General features: G+C 40.7%; 2 protein-coding genes across 7 annotated transcripts in view; one reads left to right on the top strand and one right to left on the bottom strand.

The window, feature by feature from the left end:
- The window catches only part of LOC142999438 (LIM and calponin homology domains-containing protein 1-like), a 76,534-nt gene extending 76,024 nt beyond the window's left edge, over nucleotides 1–510 (bottom strand). For all 6 annotated transcript variants that reach the window (XM_076149009.1, XM_076149011.1, XM_076149012.1 and 3 more), the window contains exon 1: nucleotides 214–510. In XM_076149009.1, the coding sequence (XP_076005124.1) occupies nucleotides 214–315 (102 nt within the window). In that variant the 5' untranslated portion in view covers nucleotides 316–510. The remainder of the gene's footprint in view (nucleotides 1–213) is intronic.
- Nucleotides 511–1,940: 1,430 nt separating this feature from the next.
- LOC142999366 (catechol O-methyltransferase-like) lies at nucleotides 1,941–5,839 on the top strand. The gene is made up of 5 exons (XM_076148865.1): nucleotides 1,941–2,031; nucleotides 2,134–2,208; nucleotides 2,805–3,099; nucleotides 4,504–4,700; nucleotides 5,177–5,839. The coding sequence occupies exons 3-5, from the start codon at nucleotides 2,844–2,846 to the stop codon at nucleotides 5,504–5,506; spliced, it is 783 nt and encodes a 260-aa protein (XP_076004980.1). The 5' UTR covers nucleotides 1,941–2,031; nucleotides 2,134–2,208; nucleotides 2,805–2,843; the 3' UTR covers nucleotides 5,507–5,839.
- Nucleotides 5,840–12,153: the final 6,314 nt, after the last annotated feature.

Genomic DNA, 12,153 nt, shown 5'->3' with positions numbered 1-12,153 from the left:
ATGAAGAACTTCATATATTGAAATACTACACAGATTTAATGTAAATTAAGCGATTTGAGTCACCTTTCAACAGGTGACTAAGCAATAAAATCACACAAGTCTTACACGCAGATCAGGTTGCAGATAAACAAACGTAATTCCCCGCATAAAGAGGAAACAACGAGTTGATTGTTGAAACAGAAAGTGTGTGGCGTGTGGCGTTCACTGACTCACCTCTATCCATTTCTGCGCCTCTAGAAACGCAGAGTGTGCGGCCGACTCGGGCACCGGGTGATGCTGATGAGACTGTCCTATGTCTGCAACCGGACTTGCCATTTGGCGAAGACGCGCTGCTCTCCCAAGTATCAAAGCCCTAGGAAATGCGTACAAACAACTCTGCGCCGCGTTATTCCACCAAAAACGAGCCGTAAACTGTGCCAGTCACTCCGCTTTCCTCACTCGGTTTCAGTGTCGCAGCGGCACCGAAGAGATAAGCGGACCAGTTGCTGCTCCACAGTGTTGCTCCCGGTGGAGGCTGCGTGCTGACAACCTGCGTCAATTCACCGCCGTAAAGCAGAAAGCTTCCGGTTGTATATTCCGAATTAAAAGCTACAGCGACACAGACATTTTAAAGAAATCATAAAAGTGCACATACAGTATGATTTACCCTGCTGTAGGAGATCGCTGAGACAGGTAGTAAATTGTAATTTTGCAGCTATGACTTTTTGAGTGACCTATTGAATTTAAAATTTTAATCAGCAACATGTCAAGTACCTACCGTACATCTGTCAGATACATGTGGTAGAAACCATTTTAAACATTCCACAGTTCCAAGTCAACATCTCGTTTTTTTCTCTGTCTCTCTTCTGAAACTGCTCAGTAATTCATTATTTGTCCAAATGCGCTTGGATATGTTTATGCTCTTATTTCTGAAGCAGCATCTCTTTGCTTCCTTTCCTAATCTAGTTGCTCCTGGTTAACTTGACGGAGCTGAGGACTCACGCCGCAGTGTGAAACGTACCAATGGCCAAAAATACACAGAACAGCACTGATCATCTTCCAGCCAATGAGGGCAGAAACACACAGGGGATCTCACACCCACTTTAACTATGTGGGACAAATTAGAGAGTTCACTGATTTAGAGCAAAGGTGAATAAAACTCATCATTGGTCATTGGTCAAATCTCTTTTATCTTTGCCAATCTGGTTAAAAAAATGTTTTTGTGTCATTGCCATTTTTGTTGGACGGACCTTAAAACTAGTTAAACCAATAAAAGCTGTTTAAACCAATTAGTTTGAACATGGATTAATAATGATGGCAACACTGGGACTAAAATAGGACACTAGGACTGTGCGCTCAGAGTTCTGGTCGGAGTATTTTTAGGGATGGTCTTAATACTCATTTTGTTGTGATCAATCCCTTTGACGGTCTCCTCTCCAATCCACTGTCTCACATATCATTTCCTTTATGATGTCCTGATTCAACAATGGTGTCAAACATCATTGAATAATATTTGTCAACTATTTATGGACATTGCAGTCATATTTTATTGATCTTTGGACTAATATTGTTTTATTCAGCCTTCTCATTTCCTTCAGGGAAGTTATATGGCCAGACCAGGTTTGTCTAAATGTCACAAATAAAGAATGTTCTATACAGGAGCTGTGGTTCAAGTGTGCTGGTATATGCTTATAATAAACAGTGTAGCGTCTGAGACTAAGTTTCAACATACAGAGGTGAATTGTTAATCTATACAAAACCAGTAAAGTTAATGTTTACACTGCCTTAACAATGCCATGAGGTTTGGTTATGGCAATACATCATCAATACTTCAGGACCTGCTGAGCTATACTGATGTCCATAAATCCACAGGGTGACATGACTGTGTCTTTGCTGGCCTCTTGTGGGAGAATCAAGGTACTTTGTGAAGCGTGGGAGGAGGAGCTTTCCAAACAGGAACACAAAGTGTTCCTGTGTGGACATGTCACTTCCTAACCTCTCTTCTTTCACTCAGGTGTCTGATTCCTCATAGATCACGCCGGTGTGAGCTGAGTGAGTAGTAACCCGGAGAACAAAAACACTACATGGTTTGAAAATACCTACAACTTTCAAAGAATCAGTGCTTGTTCTTCAGTAGATGTGTTGTATTTTCAGAGCTCCTTGACTCTCTTGAGTGAGGATCCCATCTGTGTCTGACAGGACGCACACAGCAACAGGGTAGTTTGGCAAGTAAGTAGGATTCTTACTCCTGTCTAAAGATATCGCTTCACTCTCTTTGTTTGAAACCTTTCATCTGTATTAAAGTTCAGACTAGAACTCAATACAATCATTCATACTGTGATCCAAACAGAAACATTGTGTCAACATAAAGACTGTGCCTATAAATGAATAAGAGTCAAGTCAATCTCTTTGCAAGCTCAAGACTAATCACATGTAAACCTACAACTTAACAGAAACACTGACACACCTTTTTTGATTTTTGAACTCTCATTGTATTATCATCAGAAACCGGTTGTTTATTGCCCTGAATGGAGGGCACATCTACAGCAACATGCAGTCGACTCACAAACTGATGATTAACCACAAATACGTTTTAACACACCCACGGAAATGCAACCACCCTTGTTGTGGCATGGTCAAAATCATCAAAATAACATAACAACATATACATGTGATAAATGTATAGATCAACTATTCAGAAACAATAACAACAAACAAAAATGCTAAAACTTGACTTTGTTGAATTTAGTCTGTTCCCACCATTGCACCTGGTTTGCCACAGTTGCTTTAAAAGTTGCCACTCAGCATCTCCCTGTCATCCACAGGTTTGAAGCCTTGTTAACGTCGCCCCCAGAACTCTTGAAATGTGGCTGGTGGTGGCATCAGTGCCTCTTATTCCTGCCGTCCTCATGGTATCTGCCTGTTACCGCCTCAAACTCTCAGCGCTGTGTCATCGAGCAGTGACCTGGGCGCTGAGGCTGGTGCGACGGAGAGTTTGTGTAAAGAGCAACCACAAGTTTGTCTTCTCCCAATGTACCCATGGCAACGCTGAAAGTGTCTTGGAGACCTTTGACCTTTATGCTGAAACGCACGGTTCTGTCTGCATTGGCCCACAAATAGGTCAGTGTACATGTAAATAATTGTCTTTAAAAGGCAAAATGTTGTCTTTTTAAGGATGGAGTATCTTTGTTTTTGTTGATTATTTTTATGGAAGAACGCATTAGACATGTCAGTGAGCATGCAGTTATGAGACATTTTAGAGATTGTTATTTATACACATAGAGGGGGAGAAAAGAAAAGAGAAAAAGGAAAGAAATACCTAGGAAATCTCATACACATGTGGAATAGATGCATAAGGAGACGAAGGAACAGTGACTTGCGCTGGTGCCTTATACAGTCGGGTTGTACAGGTGGTGAATAATAATTTTATTGCTTATGAATAACCAGAGTAATAATAGTGAAGCCAGATTGTCACTGTTCTCTTACATGGGTCCATGTGTGTAACACATTGCCATCTGTGGATTACATTTAGACATACAGGGGGGAGTAAAGCAAAGACAGAGAGAAAGAACAGAACTAACACCATAAAGAGATCCAGGCTGTGTGCTGTTCATGTGGATTAAGACAAAGGGATGATAAACAGCGACAGCAGCTCGCCACAGCCAGCAAAGGTTTTGTCGAAATGACACGATAATAATGTACCCACAGAGTTTTAGATGACATCACCGTTGCTAGTTCCATGATCTCTTAGGTACAGTTTTTACAGGATGACATCATACCACCATACAGGCAGCTGCAAAACGCATTATGGGCTGTGGTAAGAGAACAACACAACAAATGAAAAAAAATGGGGGAAGACACAGGGGGAAAAACAAAAAGTCATTGGTCTGGCATGGCCTGTAAGGTTAGGAAGAAATATCGGTGTATCTCCTCATTGTGTATTTTATTTTCTCGAGTTTAAGAAGAAACATCATGTCCTTCAGCCATTGTGAGATAGACGGAGGGATGAGGGATTTCCACTGTAAAAGCAGGCGCCGTCTAGCAAGCAGAGAGGTGAAACTGATCATTTCTGTTTGCGCAGTGTCTAGTTGACGTGAGTTGAGTGGAGTTCCAAAGATGGCAATATGAGGAAAAGGTTGAATCGGAGTTCCCAATATGGTGGACCTTGTGTTAGAGTATCCAGACCAATAATTGTGTAACCTGGGGCAGAATAATAACATGTGGCTCAGATTGCATTGTGGGTTCAAACATCTATCACATTTTTCCTCTACCACTGTATACATTTCAGATAGTCTTGGTTTGGAGAAGTGGACCCTGTTTAAAACCTTAAACTGGATGAGAGGGCGAGGAGCACAGGACGAGACAGTGTGCAGTTTGCAATTGACTTCCTCCCACCAATCCGTTTCAAGTTGGAGTCCAAGCTCAACCTCCCAAGCGGCCCTTATCTTAGAGTTAGATTGGCCCTCTTAAAACCCAGGATGAATCTCCATGATTCGATTCTCCTTGTTCCTGTCCTTGTCCCAGGTGAGGCGTTGGATGAGGTGTTAAGGCGCGTCCGTCCATCCCGGGTCTTGGAGCTGGGGACGCACTGCGGCTACAGCTCTGTCCGTGTCCTACGTCTGCTGCCCCCCGCTGGCAAACTGATCACAGTGGAGCTGGACCCCATCACAGCTGATTTTGGGGAGGAAGTCATACTGGTGGCAGGTTTTAAACACTCACAGGTACACAAAAGAAACAACACTTACAGTACTTACAATACAACATGCTTCTCCCAAACTTAAATTTTCTTTTCTGATAAACCTTTTCTTATTTCTGTTCATTGTTATGAAGCCGAACCTTTGTTGAGTTAGAGGTTGTAACCAATGACAGAAAATGACAGTAGATGCTAACAACAAAGAAACTTTTATATCAAAATGAAATCCTGGTTATGAAAGTCAGCAGAAAGTAATGCTCATGAAATCAAATATACAATAAAGAAAGGGGAGCAATGTTTGTTGTGTTACAGAATAAAGACATCACACGTACAGATTTTTAAAATTGCTGAGACAAATCCACCCCAGTAGCATTAATAATGATTCCATAGCCATCAACATGACAATAAGCAGCTGGAGGTCTGGGATGCTTGATTTGTAAATATTAAGGGAATCCAGAGCAGCATCTAACCATCAGTATTCCTCCCTGTTCTGATGTTTGGCAGTTCCAGGTGTTATCCTGCAGCTCGGCTGAAGCCATCAGCTCTCTACACCCTCTTCTCAAATCTGAAGATGACACCGAGTCAAGCGTGGGCCTCAATCTGGTGCTGATGGATCATGACCCTCAGCATTACCTTCCTGATCTATGGGCCCTGGAGAGAGAGGATCTGCTCTGCCCCTCTGGCTGCTCCGTCCTCCTGATCAACAGGAGCCACAGAGCTCACAGAGAAACTCTGGACCACATCAGAATGAGGAGCGACTGCTTCTGCATCAGGAATGAGCTTCAGTTTATGACTGAGCTCTTCTACCAAAAGGAGGGCAGAAGAGCATGTTAGTAAAGATACCAAAAGTGTGCTTCCTGCTGAGTCATCTTCATCAGCCAACAGTGTTACTTATTTCATTAAATGTATGTTTTTGTATTTTTATGTATTAAATGTATTTCTTTATTGCGTGAATACATAGAAGAAAGTCTATTTGTCTGAAGCCTTCTGGTCTTAAACTAAAACATTTTTATCAATTAAATTTAATCAAAACATGTTATTGTTGTCGTTAAGGAATTATTAGGATTAACAACTGTGAGAAGAATTTACCACAACAGATTTGAATTACTCCAAATTACCACTGGGTGGTGCCCTTTGCTTTTTTCAGAGAATAATCTGAGTGAGGGGGCAACATTTTCAGGATTAAATTGCTCTACATACAAGTATACATACATACATACATACATACATACATACATACATACATACATACATACATACATACATACATACATACATACATACATACACACACATTGTTTTGAAAATAGCTGAGCTACTATTAACCAACTGGGATAAGTAGTTCAGTAGTTAAATCACTACTTGTATCTAGCTAATCCCCATCACTAACATTATACATAATTTAAAATAAAAGAAGCTCCAAAGAGTTTGGCTCCAAGATTCTGACATATTAAACCACAACTTTCGGGAGCTTTCTTACATTATGAGAAACAAATTAATACGATCCAAATATTGTCAGGTTTCTTTGGTAAACTCCCTTTACAATTCTATAACATTTGTGGCTGTAATGCACACTACTGTCCAGTAGGTGTAGCCCTCTACCTTTATTAGAGTAGGAACAGAAGAATCTTAACAGAAAATGTGTTTGCAATACCACTGAAACAAGGAGTGAAGTTTCGGGGTGGGTTCAAACTGTAGAGGTCTCAGGTGTTATACAGCAGAATGATGAATGTTGGCATACACAAACACAGAGAGAGAGAGAGAGAGAGAGAGAGAGAGCGAGAGAGAGCGAGAATGAGGGAAGGAGAGGGAGAGAGAGAGATTTGTTTAGTGCTATAAATTAGACACTGAGGTGAGGTTATATGCAGACAAAGATGAAAAATGTGAATGAGAAGAGACAGCGAGTGAAAAACCCATCTATATGTACAGAAGCAGCCCTGGAGCTGAGAAACAGTGATGGCAGATTGTGATGAGGTACATAAATACTTTATTTTCTCATACATGAATCAGTGTTTACACAACGACAGATGAGGCGATTGATGAATTGGACTTTTGACGCAGACTGGATAAACACTAGAGCATGTTTACAATTCTGTAAGCTCCTGGAAGCGTTCATTATGTATTAGCTCAACACAGACTACTGCCAGCATCAAACATATGGTTTACACTGCCGTTATATGGGCTTCCTGCTCCATACACAAACTTCACAGAGGAAAGATGAATACAAGTACATCTGCTATTTTCAGTTCATAGATCAATATCAATAATTGCTAATTAAGATATGTAACATTTGGAAAAACTAATGCATTCACTGAAAAATGTGTTTGCTGCCATAAACATTGAAGTATAGTATATAGTCCAATTTGTATTTAGGCATGAATTATTTAAATTGTAGTCTGCTTTCCAACTTTAGTCTGTAGAGTTTGTTGAATTTGCAAGTAGCTCTTCCAAGTTTCCATACCAGCATGCAGTCAAGCAAATTAACGGGTATAAGACAAAATCAATTTACTTAAAGGGGGATTTGTTATTTTCCCCTCATTTTGGTGTAACATTGTAAGAGTGTACTGGACATTGTCAAATCTGCTTAACTTAAGACAAACCCACAGGTTAAGACTGCATTGATTGTTGTGTCGTTCTTTACATCCATAACATGATACACATTTACCTAATGAGACACATCCACAAAGCAGTGGGCTGGTGAGGGAGTGTATGACGAGCATACGGTCAGCCAATCAGAATGGAGGGTGCATAGAAGGCACATTTAAAGAGACAGTACCTTGAAACAGCTCGCTTTCACTCAATGTGCATGCTGGTGCTCAGTAAGAGAGATTAGAAGCGGATATATGTGCTTTTTACACAACAATGCTTTCCAAGGGTTCAAAAATTAACCCCAACAGGAAAATGAGGAGATGGAGATCTGAATATGTCCCCCTTAACTTTGCTGTATATCTTCAATAGAGATGGAAATAAAGAAAAAATCTGGAAAAAAGCGTCATTGATTTCTTACTGATCACACATTCTGGAACTATGAGTTAAATGAGACACTAACATGTGTTCGTGTTAACCTGTCATGCTCTTTACCATTGGACAGTTGGATGCTGTCAACAGTCTGCAGCGAGATATGAGGATGTCAGCTGTACTCACCATGCCCCCAAGTGGCCTGTGTGCATCTGCGATTACACATCAGACACCAACTGTAATGATTGCGCATTTACTTCCACCGCCATCTCCACATAGATTATCCACAAACTTCCTCTCAATATGCGGGAGCCAAGAGGTGGTCAATTTCTCAGCTGTCAAGATGTGATTTAAGATTTCCTTGCCCTCCTCTCAGAGCAGCTCTAGTTTACAAACTGCTGTACCACCAAATGTAAACACCATTGCTCTACGGCCCGCCCAACTTTCACCCCTTCCTCCAGTCCACTCCAAAATTCCAATTTTAATGGGTTCCAATTTTCTGGATTCCCTCCTCCTTCTGGCTATGAAGTGCACTCTGTGCTTTGGAGGCCGGAGAGCGGATGTAAACACAGCTTTCAATTATAAATCAAACCCTAAAAAGAGCCACGCTCCGCTGCCCTCGGGCTCCCAGCACAAAGGCCCAGCCTTCATAGCCAAACAGCCCACATAGCCCACATCACATTGCTGGGAACGCCTGACAGCCTATTCAACAGGATAAATTCACTACTGAGATGCAAACTTTTTCAGTGCTCATGAGTGTCAAAGTTATGCAGAGAATGTTGAGCTCATCTTTTTTTCATTGTGTCTGACTGTAGTGACACCATGGAGCTGTAGTAAATTATATGTAGCCAGTGTGAGCTGCTGTGACCTGTTTTGTGATTGCGCTGTGTTTGTGTCACGTTGCACGTTTTACATCATTTCCTCAACCACAGAGATCAGTGTTTGGGCGATTGTAGGCGTCGACCTGATAATCAGTCGAAGCATTCATGGATAGGCGCTAATACAAAGGACGTATTAAAGAGCTGCCCAGTCAGTCAGTCAGCCAGTTACATCTGTTTATGTCAATTTTGTCCGAATTTGTAAAAATCTTGTTTTTTCATTCCTAGTCACAAACAGTAACTAACATAAAGTTTGAATGGTCTGACCTTGAATAGAGTAAAATATGACTCTACAATATAAATGTTTCAAATAGACTACAATGTCAAAGACAGGCAGCATAAACATGGGTACATTACATTAGCATCACTTTGCTGATGAGTTATTGATGCCAGTGTTTTTGACTGGAGTCAAGCATTCTTTATAGACATTGTGTATGTTTCACTTTAATGGACTACAACTGCTTTTCTTACATATTTTGGTAAACCAGGTTACTGCTTATATTTTGGCAGAATAAAGACGTAGTAGTAGTACTGAAAGCAAAGACCTGATGACTCAGCTCAATGTTTCAAAATCTATATAGGTTGTCAGGTGCTGACAATTTAAAGTGATACTACACCAATTATACAAAATGTCAAGATGTTCAGGTCATTCTTCTAATTTGTGGCATTCTGGTGACATATAGCATTGTTGTCAACAGGAAAGATCCTTATAGATCCAGCGATCACAATGCAACATCTCACATAGCCTCTAAAAGCGACTCTACATGAGGGCAGTTACTGTTTTCCAGCAAATTTTGCCCTGACACATCTGTATTTATCATGGATTTCCATCCTGTAGTAACTTCCAGGATCGTTTCACATCAGTTTGCAGCATCTGTGATGTCGGCCCATAAACTGATGTAGCTGAGGGATTGAATACGTGCTATTTTGAAATACAGAAGATATGTTCAGCTTTTATTGTGGCATATAAACTTCCATCTGTGTGCTGTAGAGAAAATAGCAACATGGATACATTAAAAGGGTCCATTAAACGGCCTGTGGACTTTGTGGGTGAACACCAAACATATTAAGAATGCTACAACTTGCAAAAAACACACAAAATACAATAGATAAAAAAAACAACAACCCCAATGTCTAGATTTAAACTCCGTTTTGCATGCTTTTTTGCTGATGATTACATCACCCCTCTATGCCCTCAAGCAACTAGAGCAACAACGAGGATTACGTAACTTAAAACCATGGTATATTTTCAAAAGCAGTGAGAGTAAAACTCAACAAAAGAGAGATGCCACATTGGAGAAGCAAGTTTTGAAGTGACTGCAGTCATACGTGAGGACACTGCATTGTTACGTGACCCCGAAGTGAACAGAGTGAATGTGTGTGTGTGTGTGTGTGTGTGAGAGAGAGAGAGAGAGAGAGAGAGAGACAGACAGGATGGTTGTGGTGGTGGAGGGGTCGCAGGCTGTGTTAGTGTGCCAAAAATAGAAGTCCCCTGGTCTCTGGAGAGAGCATCAAGAGGCTTTTTTCTCTTATGCTCGGCCCACTCCAGCTGATGAAGCAGGACGAAAAGGAGAAGGAGGAGGAGGAGACTTGGCTCCTTCAATGCTTGAGAGGAAACAGTGCACATTCTTAAATGACTTCTCTGTCAACAGGAGTGTTTATGAGTCATGCTGATTTCACAACAGATTTACTCGAAACATCCAATTTTCCGCACATCTGTGTACGAATACAGAGAAGGAGCGAGATAAATAACTTGTTATCTCAAGTTATATAGGTTTATCATAAGTTGCTGTGTGTGCTATGTAGTGCTGAATAAATGCTTTAAAATGTGCAATTCCTATACCTGGAGACATTTTCCCCCAACAGCATAGGTGGAAACAGCAAAATGGAAATGCAAGATTTTTCAGAAAGGTTCTTTAGGTGACATGTTAGAACTTAAGCAGCAGGCCTGAGGAATCACCAAACCTTTAGGGATCAGCCGGACCGGAGTTTACACAAAACCTGAAGTATATCCAGTTTCGTGGATTGTCATGGTTACAGGGTAATAAAAGTATTCTCTGTTTTTACAAGCTTTTCATCTTACAACACACATTATTATCAGTTTCTTTGAATCGTTATAGTAACTAGAAACCACAGTCATGTACCAGTAACTCAAAAGTGTAGTAAAATTGGGTGAATACATCAGGTTTTGACCTGTTGCTCTTCTTATTGTGAGCGGAGCTAATTCACTTGCCAAGACAAGACATGATAAGACAAAGTTCAGCAGAGCCATTTTCCAATCCAGAAGGTCTTGGTGACCTGTTCCTTTAATAGTCTCTCTCATCATTCTGAGTGTTCGCTATTGAAAAATGAAAACGCTTGAGTGCCCTCCTTTAATCTGTGGAAAGATCTGACAATCTGAAGTGACTCTACCACCCACCTCAAACCCGAGCTTTGGCCTATACACACAGACACACACACAGATATGCGCATACACACTGGAACACACATGACAAGCAGAGAGGGAAGATTGAGAGAAAATAGACCTCCCACTATGCAGTGTCTTAAGAGGGCTGAAGCCTCTCTCAGTGTACTTTCCCTGCTCCAGGTTGAAGAGAGACCTCCTACGCTTTGAGATTTTTATTTTCCTGGAGAAGTGAAACATGCTGTGTCTCATATTGCAGACATTACAAGCACTAACATGGTGCCGAGGGAACATTCGATACACGGGCGAAAACTCTGTGTGACTGCAAATATGCTTCAACTTCTTATTCCTATTGACAAAAACTCCAGTGCAGTTGTTGTGCGTGCACGATCTTTATAGTGATTCTGTCTTTTTATCGAGCAACAAAAGGAGAGAGAGGGAGGGAGGGATGAAGAGGGAATGTTCTTAGTGAGGAGATAGAACAGGTGCCATTACTTCAATAAACATACATTGACAGGACATCTTATTATCATTGACCTTTTATATATTATTCAAGCATTTGGTCCGACAGTGCTGAAATATAGATTTTACGTCTGTATATGTGTGTGGGTGTAGCCCAATGTACAGCCGCTTGTTCAGTATGGATTAGACTCGGCTGTTTTATTAATGGATCAATTGTGTTTCTGCATCATCAACCTTTCAAAGCCCACTAAGGGTGCATTGATTTCGGCACAAAATACACACAAAATGGTCGGTGGAGAAATGTGGATTCATTGATTCATAAGTTATGAGGGAAATAAGGTATGAATAGCCACCACTAGAGAAAAGAAGCCTGGCAGGAGGAGAGGAGAGGAGGACAAATGAAAGGGCCTGCAGAAATATTATGTTACACTAATGATAATGCATCTGATGAGTTCATATGTATCCAAACTGGTGGTTTTCTTTTAATGGTTTAATTTATTTCTTTGCATTTCCTAATTTCTTCCAAATTTCAGATACACAGGTTTTCCACACTATTGGGTGAAAAACCTAGTTTCTTCTATTATAAGCTGAAGACATACAGCCGATAGAAACCATTCCTCATAAAGACTATCTTCATTTTTGATGTTTAATGCTTGAGGTTGAGCCATTTACACTGAGCCCAACATGCGTAGTTTTAAAAAGAAAACAAGATGAAGATGCAAGCTTATATGTGCTTGACCAAAATGGACCTAGATAAAGAGAGAATGCAAACAATGGCA

This window comes from Genypterus blacodes, unplaced genomic scaffold (assembly GCF_046128005.1).
Source record: "Genypterus blacodes isolate CSIRO-AG114 ecotype Tasmania unplaced genomic scaffold, CSIRO-AGI_Gbla_v1 ptg000044l_1, whole genome shotgun sequence".
In the NCBI taxonomy this organism is placed as follows: domain Eukaryota; kingdom Metazoa; phylum Chordata; class Actinopteri; order Ophidiiformes; family Ophidiidae; genus Genypterus; species Genypterus blacodes.
The sequence above is the reverse complement of the archived record's forward strand: the minus strand, read 5'-3'. Positions and strand labels throughout refer to the sequence as shown.

What these genes read in the sequence shown, in the direction of transcription:
- LOC142999366 (XM_076148865.1), top strand. Translation starts at nt 2,844, where the DNA reads ATGTGGCTGGTGGTGGCATCAGTGCCTCTTATTCCTGCCGTCCTCATG. An exon ending in CTGCATTGGCCCACAAATAG is followed by an intron (nt 3,100 to 4,503) that starts GTCAGTGTACAT and finishes TCCTTGTCCCAG; the next exon opens with GTGAGGCGTTGGATGAGGTG. An exon ending in CAGGTTTTAAACACTCACAG is followed by an intron (nt 4,701 to 5,176) that starts GTACACAAAAGA and finishes GATGTTTGGCAG; the next exon opens with TTCCAGGTGTTATCCTGCAG.